Source organism: Tasmannia lanceolata, unplaced genomic scaffold (assembly GCF_043159265.1).
Source record: "Tasmannia lanceolata isolate RefF3 unplaced genomic scaffold, GAP_Taslan_0.1 ptg000012l, whole genome shotgun sequence".
Lineage (NCBI taxonomy): Eukaryota > Viridiplantae > Streptophyta > Magnoliopsida > Canellales > Winteraceae > Tasmannia > Tasmannia lanceolata.
The window spans coordinates 27,606,786-27,631,957 of record NW_027518689.1 but is presented as its reverse complement, the minus strand read 5'-3'; the positions used below and the strand labels follow the sequence as shown (position 1 = coordinate 27,631,957).

Below are 25,172 nucleotides of genomic sequence, written 5' to 3'. Positions count from 1 at the left end.
ATTTAGGTAGACGTCCACTCGGGGATATTTGTTCCCATTTCACTTGATTCTCGCCCAAAACTCTTCGAGGTTAATAATAAATGGCATAAGAGACCAAGTGCTTGCACTCGAACGAATTAGGGGTGCTCTTTGAACCTTCTTCATTCGTAATCAGGCATGAGCCCATATATATTTCTAGTTATCCCTTGAACAGAGGATTTATTTTTGGGGTTCCATAGCCTATCCATGGATGGCACTCTGAGTTTATTTTAGGTACGTCTTGGTTTCGAACCTTGGCTCCGGATCAAGACGTATCTCATTCATTTATCGCCACTCGTGCTATGCTATGAGGGTGTCATCTGTTTCAAGAGTTCCTTGGTAGAGCTCTCCTTCATGTGGAGATCGAGAGGATGTAGGGACTCGTTTCCTCCTCCTCGGATCGGGGTCCACAATATTTTCATTATTATGGAATCAGTTGTTGAACTTGAACTGTTTTAAGAGGGTATTATTTTTTTATCAAATCTGGCCAAATTCAGGACTGGCTGTGCGGGAATTTTTGAAGCACAAAACTATCCATATTTGGGACTATTTGTGTGACCTATTTGGAGCACAAAACTGTCCATATTTGAGACTATCTGGGTGCCCTATTTTAGAGCACAAAACTATCCAAATTTGGGACAGTTTATGTGCCCTGTTTTCGAGCACAAAACTGTCCAGATTTGGGACAGTTTGTGTGCCCTATTTCCGACCACACAATTGTCCAGATTTGGGACTGTTTGTGTGCCCTAATTTTGAGCACAAATCCGTCCAAATTTGGTAATGATTGATGTGTGTTATTTTCGTATACCACATAATCAGTTAAGAGAACAGTTTTGAATGTATTCTTGTAAGAAAAATGACCAATTTAAGTAATTGTTTTCATATTACTATCACATACGAAAATAATAAATATAAATATACATATAATCATTGGATGACAAAAGCACATGTCACATAATATCCAATGTCGAGATTTTTATGCAACAATCTATAAATCAAATGTATTTAGGCCATCTACATACACTTATTTGCCATGTTATTAACAATACTACATGATAGAATCATTACTCAATTTCGAAAAAATTAGTTTATCTTCTAAATATTTCATCTTCATTTACAAAAGAAAAATAAAAGAAATAAGAAACATAAAACATATAAAACCAACACTTAGTGAAACCGAATAGCGAAACCAACATATAGAAAATAGAAAATAATGGCTGGAAAAGAATAAAAACGAATAAGAGCAAATCATACCTGAGAAATTATAAAGAAAATCGTAGCATCTTTGTCCAAGTTCTGGGTCCTTAAGTGATATCAAGTGTGAGGCTACTTTATTTTACCACTGTACCAAGTAAGCAATTCCAGCCAAATTACAATGGTATTCCTTAAAAAACGAATGTTCTGGTGAATACAAATACAACTGGTACAACTTCTAAATTGTTTTGTTGACGCAATTTAATGAAGATGGTTGCAAGATAATAGACTTTAATTAAAAGAAATATCAACAAAAAAACATGATCTGTGAGGCAATGATCCACGTCTTTTTTGATACCAGAATGAAAAGAAATATCAAGCTATAGAAACTAAACTTTCAAATAACATTTTCATTATTGATATCTATAATCAACTGCAAGTGGTGCATATGTGCAAGATCTTGGACATTTCATTTTGGTGGCTCCCATTGAAAATAAGCATAGGCCAAATAATTACACATGTTGGACAATCCTTATTCTCCTTATTCTACAGTGGACAATATATGGTGTATTCTTGACAATTTAAACAATCAGAAAGAGATAGGTTTCTTGGCTGCAAACCATCTTGGAAAACCACAGTTTATAGATAATATGCCATTATATGGTGCATTACTATCTAAGAAGTGAAGAGTAACTTACTACAAAATCGGTCTTGCCCAAGTAAGCTTGCTTCCCTAGAAAATAATCACCGACAAATTACAACCCCCAAAATTTTTGAGGTTGAGATCAAAATTTTGACCTCATGATTGTGACTGTTATAAAACTAAATAAGTTAAATAAAGAAAGGAAAAATTAAATTACTTGAGAGTGAATTCATTAGGAGTTCTGTAATCATTGATGGATTTCTTTGTTGTGGGGGTGACGATGACAAAAGATTGAAGGTGGTGTCAAGGTTGTATCCATATCTTAACACCTGACCATGGAAGTCCAACTCCTTGCTCGGATCAAGAGTTTGAACACATCTCCCCTCTAAGGCGTATTTCTTTAGCTTTTCAAAAACATGAGCTGCATCATACTAATAAGGGATTCAGTGATAAATCAACTCCTAAATATCTTAAATCGACCCCCCATGTGTCTTTCTCTCTCCTCTTTCTCTCTCTAACCCAGAGGAGAGAGAAAGACACATCGGTAGTCGATTTTAGATATATGGGGGTCGATTTATCACTCCCCTTTTGTTAATTAGTAACAGCCAAGGTTTTAAATTTCGACCGAAATCCGAAATTTCGGGTTTCGGTTGAGAGCGAAATCGAAATTGCCTACCCTCTAAATGGTACTTTATTTTGATCGAAATTTTGAACTTTCGTTAGAAATTTCACCTATCCCGAAATTTCCTACGAAATTTAAGGGATTTCACCCAAAAATCTCGTTTCTTCATGATTATTTAATATTCTCCCGAAATTTTAGCCGAAATTACCGAAATTTAGCTGAAATTACCGAAATTTTGGTCGAAATTCTTTGCTCTATAAAATAGGCATTAGAAAGATCTCGTTAGATTTCGCCGAAATTTTGGCTGAAATTTTGGTTTCGGTGAGGACCGAAACGCATTCCAAAACCAAAATTTAAAACCTTAGTAATAGCATATGAAAACGTCAGGATATAATGTGGAATTGAATGGAAACTAATGGGGAATTATAAAAATGGAAACATATGAATTTAATGGAAAACGGCAAAGAAAGAGGTTCCTTTTTTATAGAATAATATCGTATCATATAGTTGTGCCAAAGAAGTGAGAATATTATGCATATATGGAGATACGCGTGATTTCTTCTAATTAGAAGGGTAGCTCCTAAATTAGTAGGTTATCTCCTAATTAGTAGGTGTTTGTGATAAAAAGTAACCGCAAGTGCACGGATCGTGTAAATACAGATCGAACTCAGGGAAGAGAAATCTAGTTGTCAATCCTATTCTTGTACCGATTAGAATACTAGCTATGATATAATGTTGCCTGGCAAAATCTTAGGATTTCCGTGGACTTGACCTCGGAGCCAACACTATATATAAGCGTATATTCTATTCAATCTAAGAATCGAATTCAACTAAGATCTTTTTGATTTAAAATCCTAATTTAGGCAAAGTGTACCAAATTTTAAGAGAATTGATTAATTATCTAAAATCTAAAGTCTAATTAGAAAAGCTAAACTAAACTAATTTGCAAAAGAAAATTGATTAGAAAGGGATTTGATTCATATTGGAAAACTACTTGGGGCAAGAATCCACCATGGGTTGTGGGTTAGATTGTTGATTAAATTGAAAATATTGCTTTGGCTTGTTATATAACAAATAAACATGGTCTATGGAGGATAAGATGCAAAGATGTCATTCTCCATGAGAGTTCATCGATTATATAATCAAGTTGTATCTTATATATATATATATATATATATATATATATATATATATATATATATATATATATATATAATTTACCCATCAACAATCAATCATACGAAAGGGAAAAGCCGATGGCATGATTGATTGGGACCTAGCAAATATATAACATATATATATATACTTACGTACAACGTACGTTATATTTGCAAAAAAAAAATAGTTTTTAATCAATATCCTTCCCCTTTCACCATGGGTTCATCTAAATCCCAAGCAAGGGAGTTTAGTTACTCATGGAGAAAGGAAAAGACACTAAAAAGATAATACAAACCATGGCCATAAAAGTAAAAAGACGAAAAAAATAACTCCATTCCTTCTTAATATAATCAAAAGTACATCACTTTTAAACTTGAAATAAACAAATAAGATAAAAGGAACTTAGTCTTTTATCCTTCGAACAAGGGTTGAATCTTTGATCGCCTTCCTTCTATGCCTTGGTGTCGCCATGGATTGAAGGTTGAACGGTCGAATGAACCTTGATTGATAGAGGGAAAAAGTAATGTAAAAGAGATAGAATATGTAAGAGAGGAGGGAGAGTCTCTAGAGACAAAGGGAGAGAGAGCCCTAAGATAGTGATGAACCAATGTATATAAAGGAGATGGCTACTCATAATGGTATGAAAAAGGCTGCTCATATAACATCCTTGTCCAAATTAAACTTACCAAATCGGAAGAGAGAAAGTCACATCGTATGATGAATCTTGCTAAACATGGCCTTGCCGCTACATATAAGAAGTCCACCCATTTTAGTGACATGCTTTTCTTATTGTTGTATCTTCCCAAAAGAAAATCAACTTCACCTCCGTCTTGTATTATGAGAGAGAGAGAGGGTTACCAATATCATATGAAAATCTAAAAATAGGTGACCAACTCATTAAAGTGGAAGAAAGAAAGGTTTCCAAAGTAGATGGCTATATATAAAAGCAAGAATCCACATGAGCTTGCATGCCTTACATGGCTACTGACTTCCCAAAAAAAATGCTTTCCAATTAAAATACACAAACCTCTTGTATTCTTCGACGTGTGTTTTATTGCTAATTTTTCCAAGTGGGTCCCACGTACTTGCATATATTATCAACAAAGTAAATTAGAAATTATTGCTTTTCTCCAAACTAAAACGTGGGAAAAATTGCTGGACGTTTTTGGCAATTGCTAAAATCAATGGTGTTCGGTTCTTCTTAGGAGTGAATTGCCAAAACAGTGTAAGAGGAATAGCCCAATTAAAGTAACTTGCTTTTATAAGATGAGAAAGAGAGAAAAAAAATATCCCTACCAAAATTATCCAAACCCTTGATCCAAAGCAAAGTCAGCCCCATATGCCTCTTTCCTCTTTTCTAATATTTGCACAATATGCCGTAGCACTAGTGGGCCCAAAATGACCGAATCCCAAAATATGAGGGAGTTTATGCAATACGGAATGATCCAACTGTTCATTTTAGTGGGTCCCACTTGTATAAATAAGGAAATGATATATTCAGCCCTTTTGCTTTTCTTTCCAATGCCACACTTAGCAGTGGTTTCTAAATAAGAATAACATGCTATTTATAAAAGGCCTTACCTTTTTGGATAATCGGTTAATGCATGGCAATTTGCATGGCTTTCCAATAAAAATACGTAACATCATCCCCAAAAGAAAACTACTGTTTTGGATTCTTGATCTCACTTGTTCAAAGAATAGCAAGTGGCTACTTTAGTGTGCATGTATTTGCAATACATGCAATGGAAAATGCTAATGCATACATGCTGCACATGTCATCCTTCCCATCTATAATCAACCGACCATCCTTATAGGTTGTGTGTAAAACCAAAGTAAAATGGGTGGGGCCCTCATTTGTTGTACACAAGTGGATCCCACCACTAATCGAAACCTATAGGAAATTAATTAATATTGATGGACCCCATTCAATTGAGCCGAAACTGTATTTTGGGCTGATCCAAATCATCCAATTTGCTGCAAAATAATCCGTTTCCTCTAACCCATTCATACAAACTGAGCCTAGCCGTCCATTTAATACCCCATTGCAAATTGGTCTGTCCCTTCTAATCCACTCTCACAAGCTAATCTGAACCAACCCTCTTGTGGTCTTATTGCAATTTGATTTTGCCCATTGAATCAATTCCATGGAATAATCCAATCCATTCAACTTAATGAGCTACAAGTTGATGCAAACCACTCATTTGATGGGCTACAAACATAAATTAATAGAGCCCCTAACCCATTGTCGTATGATAATCTAAACCGTTCATATGATGGGGCCATGATGGTGATCAAGTGAGCCCTCTAAATCATGTACATAGCTGATCCGAGCCATCCACTTTATAACACACACAATTGGCCCATTGGTGTGAACATCTAAGAGAGGTAAATGTGTGAATAGCGATTTTCTTTGAAATTTCATCTCTTTAGCTCCATTTTCTGTGAAAATCCATAAATGTCCATGAAACACCAAAAACAACACAAATATTAGTAGCACCGCTTTAAATGAGAAAAATGCATGATTTTCCTACCTATAATTCACACATAAATGTGCTCATCAGTAGGGTATTCTTGGTTATCCTCTAAACCGATTAGTATTCCAAACATAAATTATGAGGCAAATTCCATTTAGCTGGTGAAAATTCAATTTCGTATTGGGGGCCAAACCCAAAATAATAAGGGAAAAATAATTGCATTAAATTCATTTTTGTACAAGTAGGAAACCCAAATTAAAATGCAAAATCATTTTCGTGGAGGAAAAACTTTTCTAGAGAAAACTTGTCTTGGAAAAAGAAAAGAAAAGTAGGGCAACGGAAGAGGGAAAATGAAATATAGCAAAAAATGAAATACAGCAGAAAATGAAATACAAGTAGGGCAACCCAAGAGGGGGGGTAAATTGGTCAATTTAAAATTTTTGTCCTAATTAAGTATATTGTTAAAACTAATTTTAACAATTAGTAATTATAAGTTTAATTTGGATGTTTAAAACATTACAAGTTTAAATCTAACCCTTGTTAATTAAGCATAAACATAAAGAGGGATAGAAGTTACCAATCACCAAATGTAGAGGGCAACAAGAGAAGAAGAGGCACACCATAAGGAATATAAGATTTATAGTGGTTTGGTCTATCAACAAGACCTACTCCACTCTTTCAAGTTTGTCTCCTTGGGTACTCCACTAATAGTGAGATTCCACACCTCGAATCTCTGAGCCGTACAAACCCTTCTCCATCTCCGAGGGAACAAACCCTCTTTGCACAATGCTTCCAAGGGGACACACGCTCTTTGCTCCGGATTCACCTTTCTTACCGGGCCGAATCGAAGACCCTCAATACAATCAGCTTCTCCTTTCTAAAGGGCTGAAGCGCAAAACCCCTCCTCACACTCTTGATTCTCCTTTCTTATCGGGCCGAATCAAAGACCCTCTTTTACAATGAAGAACTAAAAAGAAAAACTCTCAAAGCCTCTTGATAGGCTGATTTTACAATGATTGAAGCTCACAAAAACTCTCCAAGAAAATAAGCAAGTGAAGCCCTATGGAGATCCTCTTGATAAATGCAAATGCACAAATTAAAGCATAGAAGAGGAAAACTAAAAACCTTTGATATGAAAGTTTAAGGCTCAAATAGATTTGAAATGATTTGCCAAAATGTTGTTTAGTTGGTCATGGATAGGGTATAAATAGTCCATACAAAGATATGACCATTTGGGGGCAAAACTGTAAATAACGGGCTTAGAAAAATCTATCCGTTTGAGCCTCAACGGCCACTTTTCGATACCGGCATGGTCGACAGAGGTGTTGCGGTCGCCCGCCCTATCTGGCGCTCTCTTTTTTATTTTGAAATTTCTTACCGCCGCAGTCGACCGAGCCTATCGTGGTCACCCGCCGAGAGCTTTCTGGACTTTTTATTTTTGTCCAGATCCCTATCAGCAGTCGTTGGCCCGCTAAATTTCGGTAGGTCCTGGATTTTCAACCACCTTACTGCGGTCGCCCGGGAGACCCCTGTCGACCGGCCCTATTTGATAATTCAATTTTAAATATAAAAATTTTAGGGACTTGGGCCATGGTCTTTGGGCTTTTGTCCAAGGTTTTCAAAGATATTTTTGGGAGTGTAGATGGTTTCCAGGGATGTTAAATTTGTTTATGAAAACCATTTTGAAAACCTTTGAAAGTGCAAATACATTTAAAACAAGAGGACTCCATTACAATCTAAAAAGTATATAACCTTGAGTCTTCTTGGATTGCTTGGCTCCTCAGCACTTTCTTAGACATCTTCAACTTGAGAGTGAACTCTTCGACTTTCTTTGAGTCATGTGACTTCCTCCATTCTTGAACATGTTGAGTGGTCAATGAGGTGGTCACCAATGCTGGTTCATCTCCAAGCTTCTATTGGCACTTGCAAGGCGTGCTTGTGGGATCTTTGACATGAGCTCCTAACTTGAACATCTTCCAAGGATGATGTCTTCATTGTGTGTACAAGCTCTTTGGTTCATTTGCATGTTGATCCGCAAGCCATGTGTTGTGTAATGGCAATATGACATGTAAAGTTCCTGTCTAAAGCACAACACTACAAAACAACACATTAGTCCATAAAGACTAATTAATTTGAGTTTGCTAGCATCAAAACAAGAAGGTAAAGGTGAATGATTGAACCCATGGGAACCCTTGGGCTTACAGACAAAATATGCTTAGCATATAATATATATATATATATATTATTATTATTATTATTATATACACACACACATATATACACACACACATCAAATGACTACTTTTGATGTTGATTGTGTGCATACAAGATGATCTGTTCTAATACTAGCTATGTATGCATTTTCATGAAAAAAAATGACCAGTTTTGGTGGTTAGGATGCATAAATTTCCATGTATACAAAGTAATCAATTTTTAATACTAATTTATGTGTGTATGTGTTATCAGTTCATATACGTATGTATGTAAATCTCGAATAATGGATGAATTTATGTAGGTATATAGTAGGTGTATAAATCTGAGATTTCAAAACAAAATATGTACATATACGATATGTATCTAAATCTGGGTTTCTAAATCAGTATACATACCTCTATAATATGTATATAAATCCAAAATTTTAAATCAGCATACATGCGTATATATTATGTGTATATTTTAAGTCCCAAAACGGGACTGCACTGCGTTGTAAACTTGTGGGTATTTTGGGTCCCATCACGGGACAAGATTAAGATTTGTTGTGTGCATATGTGTTTTTACCTCCTCCCAAAAATGGGATAGCACTTGAGTCGTTTGGTGTGATCTTAACACCTAAATTTGAACAGTAGTTAGGTGTTCTAAGTGTGTATTTATTTCCCCCAAAACAGCGCAGCCCTAGTAATTATGTGTCTGTACAGCAACCGATGTCTTTTGTGTGTGTTTGGTACCCTAAAACAAGGCAGCACCTAGTGTCTCTGTGGGTGTTATTTTGTGCCCCCAAAATGGGGCTGCTTTATGTAAGAAAGTGTGAATGTTTAAAGAACTTAAACCTAAATAAATTGACATTGTTACACTCTATTACTTGGCTTTAGGACTATTGCACTCCACCTTCTAGCAGAGGGCGGTTCTTTCTACCCAATTCATAAGATTAGAGACAGGTGACAGTTAAACCTAAACTTTGTTAGCAGTCTCATATGTCATGCATATTTCACACAGTTTATTTACTTTTCTTGTCACTCTTATTCTTATTATCTAATTTATCCTCTTGAATTTTATTCCCGTTTATTCCATACGATCGTTCTATTCACTAGACTATGTTACCGCTTCACTCTTTTATTGATCCCTATACTTGTTTGGGTAGTTGAATGACTCTGTTAGATCGTTGTATCTAATGTTGCTATATATATCTCAAGTTTCGTGACACTAGATGACACAGGATGTAATGGGAAGCAAGATGACCAAGAGCTGAGTCAACGGAATGGCTTTGTAGTTTCGGCAGGAGGCCCGCCTTAGTCTTATTATTCATGCTAATCTCTCTTGCTAAATTCTTTAATAGTGTTGGAGTTCTTAATTATAACTAGTGTACACAGATTAAAGTTTGATTGATTTTAATCAATGGCATTTAAGTTATTTTATACTTTCTAGCTTTAAAAAAATTGTTTGGTATATTTCAATTTGGACTTATATCGCTTCTTTTGTGGGAGTGATTCGGATTTTTGGATTTGAAAAAAAAAATGTTCACAAGTCCGGGTCGTTAGACTTCGGACTTATTATTTATAGTAATTGTGAATCTGACAGTCTGAAAGGCTCCAATCGAAGATCAATGGTTGAAGATCTAAACCATTGATCTTCGATCGGGGGATCTACGACCAAGATTTAGATAAAATTATTAACTTTCCCGATCCTTGGTGAGGCCGGGTGTTACATCTATATATGATGTAGGTTTACCAATGCATTATGCTTGTCCCATCTCTTTCTTCTGTACTTTCATTTTTTTTCCATGGAATATTATTTCCATAGAATGTTTTACACTTCATGCATACCATGAGTCGGCTACTATTTTACACCTCATGTTTTAACGTGCTCTTTACACCTCATGTTCTGTCTTTTTAAAGAACAAAAAAAAATAAAAAAACAAAACCTGTTCTTTCTTTCTTTTTTTTCTTACATGGGTGGTTTGATCTGATGAAATACCCCAAAAGAAGGGATTTTGTCATGGATCCACAAATGGGTTTTGATTATCTGAGACGTGCGTACGTGGGTTTTGCTTGATTTGGACAAAGGATTTGTGGATTGATCTGAGAGAGGCAAGTTTCGAAGAAATAGTATGGACCGAGGAGGTTTTTTATGTAAAACGATGGGCACAAGTCTTATGTCTTAACGTGCGCCGTCACCTAACGTGCGCCGTGGGTTACTCCGCCTGCAATCTGAACACGGAATCGGATTTGGACGATGCCATGTGTTATGGGTTGGGTATGGGAATTGGGATTAAAATGTGACCCTGGCGCATGTTAGCGGTATGGATGTTGTATAAACAGCGTGAGAAAGAACAAAGTTCCGCTAATAAAAATCATGTTAGAACTTAGAAGTGAAAAGAATATGTTCAAATGGGGGTGAAAAGGAAAGAAAACAAAATAAGAGAGAACGGATGGTGTTGATCTTAAAATGATTGGACACTTCAGTGATAAATCGACTCCCAAATATCTTAAATCGACTCCCCATGTGTCTTTCTCTCTCCTCTAGGTTAGAGAGAGAAAGACAGATGGAGAGTCAATTTAAGATATTAGGGAGTCGATTTATCACTCCCCTTTATTGAAATGTGTCCAAATATGTGAATGCCCCTATGAGATTTGGACAAGTGTCCATGTAAGTGTCCATATTGTTTTGAGGATATTGGTGAGACACACTAATGGGATTTGTAAATTCACTTCTCATTTCCATAGTTATAAAATATATTGAATGTGTGTCCACATGAATTATGTGCAAATGTTTTTTTTAAAGTGCTGAACTTGAATCCCTTTGGGCCTGGATGTTGTGGATTAAGAAGTTTGATAAGTGATATGAAAGAAATGATGCTTTAAGGCGCATTACTAATTTTAAGGCGCACTTATAATGTCGCTTTCCTTGAGATAATATTCGACCCCACTACTTGTATAATTAATGTACGTCCGGAATCCGGATCAACACCTTTGCATTTTAGGGCAAGTCGGTGAGATATTGGTTTTTTCTGCAAAAAAATAGGTAACCAGAGAGAAAGGAATGAAATGGGTCAAAAAGAGAGTTTATAAATCTATAGAGAGGGAGAAAAAGGCTTTAGAAATACCAAAATATGATTCTCGTAATGGAATCTCGGATTCATTCACAAATAGCATATCTCTGGTCTATTCATAGAAATTCTAGTGTCTTTTCTAGTTGAAAAGTATCATTTCGAAGCGTCAGATCGTAATCGATCGGCTCTTTAGTGATGGTTGGCTTGTGTAAAACCCGATCTGTCGCGTAAAGGTTATTTGACAATTAGATCGTAATCGATCACCAACATGTGGCCTAAATCGCACCCGATCAACATTTTATCGTTGGTATGTGACGAGTCGTGATTTGGCAAACCCAGACCTCACCTGATCGAGCATCGACCATTACCACATGATCCTACACTTTATATCACACCGAATCAAGAACTAGCCATTAGAGAACACCCGAGTGCGATCATGCGGTCTAGATCGCACCGGCTCGGGATCAATCATCATCTGTTCTCTCCAATCAAACAAGCACATGATCAACACCTCATATTCAGTCTAGAAAATTCGAGCACTCCAATAGGTCTTTGTGAGGATGTGAAGTTCAATGTAGAGTCTTGGTTGAGAAGCAAGGGATGGGTTGCGGGTTTTGAGTTAATCCAGTGTAATTCTAATAGCTCTGTTTATTTTTCTCATAGTAGAAGATTGTGTGATTGCTCGTGGACATAGACATCTTGGCAAAGCCACGTAAATCTCGATATTCATCTTGTAGTTTGCTTCTTGTTTTTATTTGTCATTTATTTGCGCATGATTGGAACGGATTTGGCCTGCGAATTTTCTCAACTCTAACTTATAAATGTTTACTTTAGCTATTAAACATCTTATAAATGAATTCTTTATAGATATTAAGTAACTTATAAATGTTTCTATGAAAACAATAAGGGATTTGCTAAGGAGTTTTCGCAGAAAGACATTTGGCAGTTGCTTGTTGCATGACAGCTGCCACACAGGCTCACTTTTCAGCAGATTCTGTCTCATTCATTTGATTCATATGAAGCGGATGCTCTCTCATACAAGAGCTAACCCCGAAATGCCTTCCTGCCAGAGTCCCTATATAGGAAATCCCAAATAATAAGTACCTTATTGATGTAAAATTCTTTGTAACTATTAGAGACATATTTTAAGTGAATATAGTCATAAAAGTGGTTATTTTTTGCACGAATAACGTTAGCACATTTTGAGTACGTATTGTAAACGCATTATAGCCACCGCAAAGGCATTTCCAGGCAATTTGGATACGTGGATTTTGTAGTCCAGAATTGTAAAATCATAGAACTTACATGCACCTGTATTTCGTAAGCTAAAACCTGAATTTTACAATCCCGAAAATGTACAATACAAGTTTTAGCTTATAAATCCAGATTTTTAGCTTATAAAATCCAAGTTTCATCTTGTAGAATCCTGGACTTTACAATCCTAGATTATAAAATCCTGGTATCCAAATGGACTGTCTGAGTACTTGTCGATGTTGGGGTTGAGTATGTATGTAGATACTAATTAAAATGACGATTAGGAGTTAAAAGCAAAGGAATTTAAGTCATAACGGGGCTGTTGGCCAAGAGATAGAAATACTTGGATAAGCTATTCGTGGTACTGACTATCGTAATCCATTTTGAGTATTTCATATTTAATTGGGACTCACTGTACTTTCTGAAAAATATTAGACTTCACTCGCGCACACACACCATATAAAAGGCATCATCGCCATTGTAAAGGCATGTTATGGAGGCTGGTGTTATGTATATAAATGCTAATTAAAATAATCTTAACTCAGATTAGGGCTTCCTAATAAAGCCTATAAATCATCATTTTATGGCTAAACAAACCCTAAACGTTTTGTTTAAGCCCAAGAGAAAGAAATTGGAGAAAGAGAAGGAGAAGAGCAAGGAGATCACGAATTCGGAGTCGAAACTGCGAATCAAGGTAAGATCTATGAACTATGAAAATTTTGGATAGTTAGAAATCCTAAAACAAGGGTTTGAAAAGAGAAAAGAAATAAGAACTTTGATTAATATGAATTAAAAATAAGAATCTTTGGGTTGATCTTGAGTTTTTCTTGGAATCGATGTTGATTTACGATTCCAAAGAACTCAAAATCAATATATATGAATTGAACCCCAAACGAAAGAGTTATGGCCGTTTTAGTGCAAAAAGGGGAAAAATCGCGTTATGGAGAAATTTGGGTGCGCGCGTGGGGCGGACGTCCGGAAAATGGCGGACGTCCGTGAGTACCACGTTTGGCGAGAGTAGATCTTCGGACGTCCGTATTCCCGGACGTCCGTAATTATCGGACGACCGGCGCGGCACGGCAATTTTTCCAAAACTTCGAAAATTCATAACTTATTCGTTTCTCTTCCGTTTTTTACGCTCTGGTACTCTACGGGCATGCCGAAAATGTCATCTTTCTGTTAAAAATAGTTTCAATAAGTTTTGAAAACTTTTCAAGAATGTTATCACCAAATTACAAGAAATAGCTATAGAATGGGTTACCTTTTTGGACCCTTATTTGTTACTTATGTTCTGTTCAGATCAAGATATTGTATCATAGTCCGAATTAAGAAAGGAATCGAACTTATTTGAGGTACGTAATAACGTACTACTTTGGGTATTATAAACCCTTCTCATTTGAATCAGTATTGACTTTGGAAAACCTGTATTGATACTTTGAAGTTCTGAATTAGCTTTGAGTCCATCATGCTATTTTGTTTCACCTACTGTTACTCTTCTGAACCTTTAAAATAACTGTTCTGAAATACTGCTATGAGCACCTGTTCTGAACTCTGAACCTGTGAACTATTAGTTTGAACTTTGAATATTCTGAACCATTTGAATATGACCTTGAACATTTTCAACACTTCTGTGGAGGCTTGAATACATATGGGGGTAAAATATTTGGCAACTCTGAACCCACCGTGGGGGTAGTACACTAGAACTTCTGGCTCGTCAGTGGGATAAAACGCTAGCCCTTTCAACTTGTATCTGAACTTCAGGAACTGATTCCGAACACTGTGGACTGTCAGTGTATTAGCAATAACATCTCTTATGAACCATGCCAATGACTCTGAAGTGTATTTGAACTCTGAACCTTCTGTACATTAACTCTGAAATTTTCGACTTTGATCCGAACTAAGATTTGGAATTTAGAACCATATTTGACATTCACTTATAATTGTTTACATCTAATGAATCAGTTAAGACCTTTGAACTCAGTTTTGACTTTGACTATCTGACCCTATTGAATCCTGACATGTTAGATTGTGGTTAGAATAGTGCTTTATTACGTACTGAGCTTTTCAGCTGACTATGGTTATATATTATTTTTAGGTTTTGATCCTCGTGAAGTTAACGGGGAGCAGGACGCTTAGTTCTGGAATTTGAGTTTGGCTCAGAGACTAGTTTAGTTATTTCAGTTATTAGGAAGTGAGTACTTGAATAGTATGTAAAGACTTTATTAATTCATTTTGCTTTGATCAAGGGAGAGCTGAGATTGATCTTACTCTAATGGGTCCGCATTAATCATTACTTTGATATTTTAGTTATGAAATGCCAGGTTATTTTCTGTTATTGCTTTGTAGCCTTGTACATTTGTGAGATTCGTCTTGCAGGTATATGGCGCTGTCATGTCCTACGCCGAGAGTGGGGTTTGGGGCGTGACAATAACAATGATTAGGAGTTAAAAACAAAGGAGTTTAAGTAGTACTGGGACTGTTCGTCGAGAGATAAAAATACTTGGATGAGCTATTCCTGAGAGTGACTATCCTACTTAAATAAGTAATCTGATTCTGCACTGTTAAACAAGTTTGTTCTGGTAATATTTTATCAGATAACTAAGGTCAACGTGATCAAAGGATAAATAAAATAAACCTCGGCTTACTAGTCCCACACTAAAATTGTGATACATGGATGCAACATAAGTATAATAATAATAGATAAATGGAGATAATCTATTCAACCTTTTTAATTAGGGACAACCCACTTTAGGGAAAAAGAGTAATCATAAATAAATTAGAGAGGGCTGTCCCAAGTAAAAAAAGGGGCGAATATATCATTAAACCCTTCCATACATTTGAATTTAACCACTAACAGTGCTCTACGGGCAGTTTTCACAATACAGTCACAGGATATACCGAGTAGCTGAATTACAAATGTTACAGATATAGGAGAATCAAGCGTTCAATCTGACCTGACTTTGAGTATTGACATTGAATAGGACAGAAAGAATCACGAATCCGCATCGACAAAATAAGACTTTTTTTTATGGACAAAAAAAATAAGAATGATAGTATAGCAACATAGAAACATTCCACTTCATAGAAATGTTGGAATTCGGCACCTGAAATCGAATAAATTTTGGTTGTCGGCCATCGAACCACGGTGTGCTCAATGGCTTGAAGCAATGACTGCCTAACCTGTTCTCCAATCAGAAATGTCCAAAAAGCAAGAGAGAAAGGAGATGAAATCTTACAGGAGCCGGGAAGAAGCCAGAAATTGTCTGAAAAAATATGGGATTACCATGGTGAGAAGCTACTTTTGCGCCAACTCCAAATGATGGCAAGGAAATAAGGAAAAAGGCGTTATTGGCCTGAATAGCTTCTCTAACCTTGATATGGAGTCTCAGCATCCTTATTTATCTCGTGTATGCGGAGTCGATTTTCTAACTCAAAGTATGTAACCGTATTGGATATCAAGAGCCGACAAGACCCTTGTAGCGGGCATAAGAAATGATTAACACGTAAATGGAAGCGCAAATTAATCCAGTGATGATAACCACCTGCTCAACAATAAACCAGAAAAATGCTATGATAATATTCGAAAAAAAAACACGTGCTTGATCAAATGTAGATAGACTAACTAGACAAAGAAGATATGTACGTACCCATTTGAACACGTATGCATGGTCATTATTCCAACTATATGGGATGTTCATGCCCATTATCGAAGTAACCATACCATAAATAGCGAGGCAAATAGTTCCAGTAGTCAGGAAGAGGTCTAACTGCCACAAATAGAAGAAACAGAATCATGAACATATATAAGAATGTTAGAATATGGAAGCTAGGGTAGAGAAATGAAGAAGAAGAGGAGTGAAGGATGGAGAGTCTACACTGGGAGCTCCTCATTGATATGTTGTATATATAGGCCCATATAGGGCAAGTGATGTATAATGACAACAATACCCTCTAACATACAACTAATGACTAAACTGCCCTAATACATGTTATTCAACACTCCACCTCAAGCTGGAGTGTATATACTATTGAACTCCAGCTTGCTACATAGGAGACTACAACAACCAACTACAAATAAAAAAAGTACAACAAGCTTATACACAGATCTAGCTTGGTATAACACTCCTCAAGCTGGTATGATGAATACATAATGAAAAGCATAATAAAAAATAGTAACGGCCATAGTTAATAGCATCGAGATCAACGGCCATCAAAAGAAGCAGCTCCCCTGAAGTAGCACAACAATGAGAGCGATCAAACAGGGCATCTCCCTGAATGAGAGCACATCGAACATATCAGCATATCACAAGCAATGGAGGTGCCATGGCAGGAACAGTAGGGTCCAACGAGCAAAAAAAAGGGCACACCAAAGGTGCGCACAACGAATATCGGCAAAGCAGCACAACGCCAAGAGAAGATAACCACTGATTGGGAAACCATCGTCGAAGGTGAAACCGTCGCCTGGAGAGAAGAATGGAAAAGAGGATCACTAACCAACGATGGAGAAACCATCGTCTGGTGACAAGGTCAACGGGATGAACATCGTCGCCTGAAGATAAAAAGAAGATAGGAAGAGGATAACCAACCAAGGATGGGAAAACCATCGTGTGGTGACAAGGTCGACAGCACAAACATTGTCGCCTGAAAATATGAAGAAAAGAAAGGAGAAGATAACCAACCAATGATGGGGACACCATCGTCTAGAGCCAAGGTCGACTACATGAACATCGTCGCCTGAAAATAGAGCCGACCAACGATGGGGATGCCATCGTCTGGAAAAGAGAGGTCGACGTAAAAAGATCATCGCCTGTAAGAGCCAACCAACGATGGGAATGAAAACCATCGCCCGGAAAAGAGAGGATAAAACATAAAGCAGAAAAGAGAGGATAAGGCATAAAGCCGGACAAGACTAAGAGAAGATATGAAATAGAAGACACATGACGAAGGAGATGAAGAACATAATCACCAACAATACTCCCCCTCGGGAAAGACTACATGAGCCTGGATATAACAAGGCAAGGAGGACAATATCAAGACAACACGAAGAGATAAAGAAACACTTCCACAAGAAGACGATACTAAGACAACACTCCCCCAAAGAAAAGACAACAAAGATGACAACACTCCCTCAAGAAAAGATAACTAAGAAGATAAAATCAAGAAAAAAAAGTAACTCTCCCCCTAAAGAAAAGACACAAAGAACTACATGAGAACACTCCCCCTCAAGTTGAAGGTCTAATACCTTCAACTTGCAACGAAACGAAGACAACTAAGGCACCATACCTCTCTCGGACATTCCATCTAACACTTGGTGTGCGCCTTGAAGAAGAAGACAAAGGAACGAAGACAAATTAGGCACTGCACCTCTCTTAGTCATTTTATCAAACACTTTGTGTGCACCTTTGAAGAACAACATAAAAGACATAAGAAGACATAGAAGACAACATTTGACAATGTAAAGGAAGAGATGACATCAACACAAAAGACATACAAAACAATAGAAAGAAATAAATGACAATACTAGACAACACTCCCCCTTAAGTTGAAGCCAAAGGCCTTCAACTTAAAGCAAAAAGATGTCCAAGGGACCAAATCTCGTTTGGACATTTCACCGAACACTTGGTGGGCACCTTGAAGAACAACACAAAATACATAAAAGACAATGAATCTAGAGGAGAAAGGACAAAGATTAGGATGAAGAGGGTGGGGTAAGAGACACAAAACATGAAAGAAATGAAGGATTTAAAACATAAAGAGGGGTGAAAGAAACTAGAAAGAACCCAACAAGGATATGCACTAAGAAAAGAATGAGATTTTGAGATGAAGAACCAAAAATAAAGGAAAGACATATTTTCGAGAGATTTGGGGGAGAGATTTTAGGATATTTCTTTTTTTTCTTTGTGATTTACGACAACTCAAAAAACAAGAAAAATGAAAAAAGAGAGATATGTATGTGTGTGTGTGTGTGTGTGTGTGAGAGAGAGAGAGAGAGAGAGAGAGAGAGAGAGAGAGAGAGAGAGAGAGAGAGAGAGAGAGAGAGAGTTGCGAGAAAGAGAGAGAATACAGAGAGAGATTAGGGAGATTTGAGGAAAGATCTTCGGAAAAAAAAAAGAGGAAACAACACCTTGCGCATAAAGACAAAGAGAGATACAAAAGAGAGAGAGAGAGAGAGAGAGAGAGAGATGACATGATGAAGTAGGATACTCTTCTTTCCTTCCATCCTAAAGGATCTTTGCTCTGACTCCATGTTAGAATATGAAAGCTAGGGTAGAGAGAGGAAGAAGAAGAGGAGTGAAGGATGGAGAGTCACCACTAGGGAGCTCCCCATGGATATGTTGTATATATAGGCCCATATAGGGCAAGTGATGTACAATGACAACAAAACCCTCTAACACAAAACTAATGACTAAACCACCCTAATACATGTTATTCAACAAAGAAGAATCTGAGTTTCATCTTTAACAAATTTGCCATTAAGAAAAAAAATGTGGAATCTAGTATGAAATTCCAAAGTCTGCCCTTGGCTGAGAAGTGAAATAAATTCGGTATAATAAGTGAGACAACAAAAAAAATAAAGTTTTTTCAACTGTGAATTCCAATTAGCAAATTACAAAAAACAGTAAAATTAATGATAAAACTGCTGCCTATCATCGAATGCATAGGTCCATTAATTATCAGGTCCTTTAACATCACCTGAATCAGTTGATTTCGATGATTGTCAAGCTGCAATGAAAAGCAAAGGAGCCAATATTAGAGAAAAATGGTTATGCTTAATCTAAATGATTATCTCCAGGTAATTAAAGTGAGTAGGGGCATAAAGCTAGTTCTTCATGCAAAAACATTCACCTGGATATTAATGTAATCGTCCGTGTCATCAATATACTCACGCAGCTGGAAACAATTTTTAAGTTACGGGTCAAAACTTAAAAATTGAGGGCAACTAGTAACATAAATATTAAAAAGGAAAACAATTTGAAGACTTCCATAGCTCTATAGAAATATGGAGTATATACAGCTCAAAACCCATCTGAAATGAAATAGCAAGTCTACCATTTGGGCAACCATTTTGATGGGCCCCATCCTACTTTCACATAATCAAGTCTGCCATCAAGGCAACCATTTTGATGGGCCCTATCCTACTTTCTAATAAATAATCATAAAGAGGCATCATCCAATGTGTGCAGTTTTTAAATCTTTACCACGGGACAATTTTAACCCTCTAATTGGTGATGTTTTCTATTGAATGAGAACCATGCCTTTTCATTTCTTTGAAAGTTTAAGGGTTAGAATCATTTACTCGGGAGATTTTGAGACATGATGCATTCATAGTGGGCCCAGCAGATAAAGGGTTGGATCATCAAACAAGTGGGCCCCAACTGTACTTCTGCATGCTCATATTTTCCCTTAGAGAAAATATTCATGGATACTAAATAATAGCTCTTATGGCATATCTATTATATGACGTAGACAGTATTACGACAGTAGAAAGAACCAAAAGGATTGGTAAGCAATACATCTCTAGAATTTTTTTTCTACAAAAATAAAAGGCAGCTATATACATGGAAGAAAACACAATTTTTAAATGATTTTCTCATAGAAAAATAGTAGATGATCACTACGAATGGGGAACATAACTTCAACAATGCATACCGTCGTTAATTTGGTCAATGTACCATCAATTTGTATAAAGTATGCCTGCAAAGTTAGACAACATTTCAGCTTATATTTTGATATTCATAGAATAAGATTTATGAAAAGTGGGTTTACTAATAGAAACCTCGAGTAACATTTCAAGTTCCTCAATATCGTGCTCATGTCCGTGAACTGTTGCCAGTGCCACACTAGCCTTGCTTGCTTTAGAAATCCTCGAGCCTATAGTTGGAGAGTCAGGAAACGAATTGAGTAGACCTGAGCCACTAATGTGTGAAGATACTCCAACCAATTTTCTTGACAAATAAAGGTCCGCCATATCATCATCGTCGTCTAGAAGTTGCTCCAGCTCATCCCTTACCTGCAAAGCACTATACATTTGTTAATAAAAAAAAAGTCTTAAACATACAAGGAAACACCAATATGAACAACCATCCATATTATAGTTATTGAAAAGGTAAAACAGAAACTAGGGTGGATCATGGATGGAAGCAATACTTGGCTTGAAAATATAATAATATCTTTTGAATGGCAATGATTTATTAGAAAAGGGGCAAATCCGAGTGACCGAGATGGTCAGAGAACAAGCCAAACAAAAGAAGAAGAAAAGCAAAAAAAAAAAAAAGAAGAAGAAAAGAAAAGAAAAGAAAGAAAGAAAGAAAGAAAAAACACATCTAGGCGGAAGAAAATCAAAACTTTCTAACACAAATCTAGCAACCCCGACTGGGGCCAGCTAATTGGCCACACAATTAGCTGAACAGAAAACAGGTGCTGCTAGATGGAATCAAGGCAATCAAGCAAAAGAGAGAAGAAGAGATGGAAGAGAATAGATAGTTTACGGTGAAACCAAGAGAAAATGAGCTCTGTTGCTATTTATAATGAGTAGCTTGTTTGTTCTGACTAAAATACTACTTATGAAGGGAAATAAAGATATAAAAGAAATAAGCCATCCAAATATAACTAAATATACATTGACACAATATAATACATTACAACACTCCCCATCAAGCAGGGCCATACATATTGGACATGGCTAGCATGACACTATTATCATGAAGAAAGGCAGCTCCAATAGCAATGGTGAAGATATCTGCCAGTTGATGCGATGAAGGAACATATGGAAGAGATAAAGATTTATCAATGATCTTCTCTCAAATAAAGTGAACCACAACATCAAAACGTTTTGTCAACCCATGAAGAACTGCATCATAAGCAATGTGAATAGACGCTTGGTTATCACAATGAAGGGGCATTGGACCCTTTGTGGACCCTCGGTGCCACAACCCAGCTCAGATAACAAGAAGCAAAGCAGGAGAAACTCACATGCACAATGCGATGGTCCCTTGTATTCAGTGTCTGCACTAAAAGGTGAAAAAGTTGATTGTTTCTTGCTATTCCAAAGAACGAACAAGGCCATTTCTGTCCACCGCCCTTCTCGAGGAACCCGGGCGGCACCTCAAATTTTATTAATAGGAAATAAAATTACAAGAGGACATAGAACCTTGCCTCTAACCCATCCAATAAAAGTACAATAATAAAACCTCCTCCCCCAAAATAAACATAAAAAACATTATTTATTACGAATATAAGGAATACACAATTGATCGCATCTAAGGGTGTCAATTTTGGCTCGGGCTCGGAAGCTCGCTCGAGCTCGGCTCAAATCCTTAACGAGCCGAGCCGAGCCGAGCCGGCTGGCCAGGCTCGTTAAGCTTAACAAGCCAAGCTAGAGCTAGGCCAGGCTCAGCTCATTAAGGCTTGTTAAGGATTTAATATATTTAAGTATATATATATATATATATATATATATAGAGGAAACTGTTGGTGAGCTAGCTTTCCCAATCACATGGGGGCCCACTTTGTTAGGATGATCCAAAGCATTCATTTGAAAGTCCCTTACATAGATGGGGGGTGTACCAAAAATCAGCTCCATAGGATCATCCTAACCCCTCCATTTGTCTCCCACAAATGGAGGGGTTAGGATGATCCTATGGAGCTGATTTTTGGTACACCCCTATCTATGATAAGGCCTTGCAAATGAATGGTTTGGATCACTCCTCAAAATGTGGGACCCATGTGATTGGGCAAGCTAGCTCACCATAAGGTTTGTGAGCTTAAGCTCACCAACAGTTTCCTCATATATATATATATATATATATATATATATATATATATATATATATATATATATATATGTGTGTGTGTGTGTGTGTGTGTATTGTATATTAATATATACACTAAAAGGGTTGTCCAGGGAGTGAAAGGGGGAAGCAAAATATGTCACTTCTTTTTTGGAACCCCATTTGTTACTTGGACCACCCCCCGTGGTGTAAAAAGAGTAGTCAAATTACACTAGATGGGGTTCTCCAGGGAAGAAGAGGGGTGTGAGTATATCAGTGCCCTTAATATAACCCGAGCTCGGTAAGGCTCGCGAGCCTCGCCGAGCCAAGCCGAGCTCGAGCCTGATTCAAGCCCGAGCCGAGCTCTTGAGCTTAACGAGCCGAGCTGGGCCAAGCTCAGCTCAGCTCGGCTTGTTTACACCCCTAATCGCATCTAGCAACTCCTCTAGAATTCCTTGGAAGGCTAGCCTAGTTCCTAAAAAACTAAATTAGTGCTGGTGTCACAAGCATAGTTTGCCAAGCTATGTGCAACTAGGTTACCTTCCCTGCAAGTGAGAGCGATAACAAATTCCATATAGGATAATATTTTCCTTATTTCTTTTAAAATATAATGAATGCGCCATGGAGATCTGTCTTTGCGATTAATGTTATTTACAAGGACAAAGTTGTCAGATTCAATCCACATTCTTTTAATACCAAGCATCGCGCTATACCGAAGACCATCTCTCATAGCTCTAGCTTCATCCAACATATTAGTATTCTCATCATAAAAGTGAGAAAAAGCAAGCCATTCAAAAAAACAAAAAGCAAAAATTACCGTACTTTTATTATCTCTGATTACACCTCCTCCTCTGGCTATACCAGGGTTACCTCTAGCCGCCATCGACAATTAGCTTCAGGATGTTGTCAGTCGGTCTTCTCCAGTAAACCAAAGAAGATTTTTCCCATATGGGATCTTAATTTTTCTATCGATTTGCTCCAAGGATGATCTTTTCATGAAATTGTAATTAGGTGTAGTTTTAGCATTATCTAAGTCACAATATGATTCTATGTTTAATCTGATTAGTACATCTTTCTAGCTAAATTTCTCATATTATGATTGATGGGGCAATTTCAACCATATTATTAAATGAAAAATTGATGGGGCATGGGCAATTTCAGTGAAGAAGAACAAAGATAAGGCATGAGTGGGCATCAAACCTAGGGCTTTCTTATATAAGAGAAAGAGAGACTCAAGGGATCAATTTCGTTTTCTATTGAGATTAGAATGGTTTAACCTGGTTCTCTTACTCCTCTACTTGATCTTCTTCCTGGATCCATAGTTTCTTGTAATGTTATCTTGTTTCTACAACTTTGTATTAAATAAACTCCAACAAGGAAATACACAATGAAATATCGTTCAAGAAAAAAAATACTAAACATTGAGATCATCAAGACTTAAGAGTGGAGGTTGTCAAGTTGAGACCATCACAGCTAGCAAATGGGCAGATCATAGCAAAGATATTTTGAAAGCTAAGTAGAAGACAAATTGTGTTCTTTAAAGAATATTACATTTACTTGCTTCAATAAGAGCATCATTTTAAAAATTCAGTCACTTCGATTCGGTCGAAAGATTTCAGCTTTGATAGTCACTGACACATAATATATCCACATGGATTAATGTCAATCGATTTCATCAATCGAAACGTGTCATTTAGGTCTTTGCTTCGGTTGAAATTACTGAAAAAGTACAAATTGGGTGTAAATAAGGCAAAGTTTTTGTCGACAGAAACCCACACGAAGAAAGGGAGAGATTCGAAGAAGATTTTCTTAAAAACCGACAGAAAAGTAATAAGAGAATACAACTAAAAGTGTCAGGTGACAAATCTTGCCTGAAATTTGTCGGATTCAAAAAAGTAAAAAACTTTTATAAAATCTTGTCGTTGTTCATCTTCACTGCAAGAATTACCTGCTTATTGCGAGTCACCGAATTTGATCATCCACGAGTTTGGAGTGATCGTTGCCGTCTATCATGCCCGTGGTTGGTGGCCTTTCGTTGCTCTCACCATAAGGGTTCTTTTCTTTTATTTCCATTACTAGAATAACCCATCAGGTTTCAAATATACGAAAATCTTGTTAAATTAACTATCATGCTTCTAGTTTTAGAGTATTGCGTTTGCAATTTAAATATACGTGGGACTCGTAGATGGTATAATCAAATATTATTTATGACTTATTTTTTAAATAGCTATTATTATGCCTTCTTCCTAGTTAAATATAGCTATGTTCTTTAAAATGTTATTTATATGTATTGTTTAGTATCTCATGGTACATCTGTATACATGGTTTTAATCGAAACAGACATAAAATGACCGAAATATTTCAATTTCCATCCCCACCGAAACAAAAACGGCAAAACCAAAATGCCAAGTCATAAATCAAAATTATGTGTAATAGTAGTATACTATATGCGTATGATTTACATAATTATATTTATATGAATTGCATGTGAAATGTGGTGCATATCCATGTTTTGAAAATCGAAAAATGAAACATAAATCGTAATAGGGGTCAAATCATATCGGATCATAAATCGTATCATATACCGTAAGATTCATTCTGATTTATGTGTGTGTTTGTGTATATATATATATTTAAAAAATATAAAAACTCATAAAGTAATAGACACAAGATCATATCAATTCTCAAAGCCTCAAACATCAAATGAAAAATATACATTATAAAAAATGGTAAGTCATCGATGTTGTCCTCATTATAGTTGTCTCCCTCCTCG

At 36.6% G+C, this 25,172-nt stretch overlaps 1 protein-coding gene across 3 annotated transcripts in view; it reads right to left on the bottom strand.

Annotated features, from left to right (window-relative positions):
• Positions 1–15,471: 15,471 nt before the first annotated feature.
• The window catches only part of LOC143887150 (magnesium transporter MRS2-I-like), a 31,039-nt gene continuing 21,338 nt past the window's right edge, over positions 15,472–25,172 (bottom strand). The window contains exons 6-12 of one of the 3 annotated variants that reach the window (XR_013254082.1): positions 20,407–20,640; positions 20,280–20,324; positions 19,476–19,520; positions 19,323–19,352; positions 16,277–16,396; positions 15,913–16,171; positions 15,472–15,809 (exon numbers count right to left, since the gene is read on the bottom strand). Coding sequence is in view for 1 of the 3 variants with exons in the window: in XM_077391255.1 (XP_077247370.1) it covers positions 16,085–16,171; positions 16,277–16,396; positions 19,323–19,352; positions 19,476–19,520; positions 20,280–20,324; positions 20,407–20,640 (561 nt within the window). In the remaining 2 variants the exon portion in view is untranslated. Of the gene's footprint in view, positions 16,172–16,276; positions 16,397–19,322; positions 19,353–19,475; positions 19,521–20,279; positions 20,325–20,406; positions 20,641–25,172 lie in introns of all 3 variants that reach the window. The other 2 variants (XR_013254083.1, XM_077391255.1) reach the window with 2 other exon arrangements.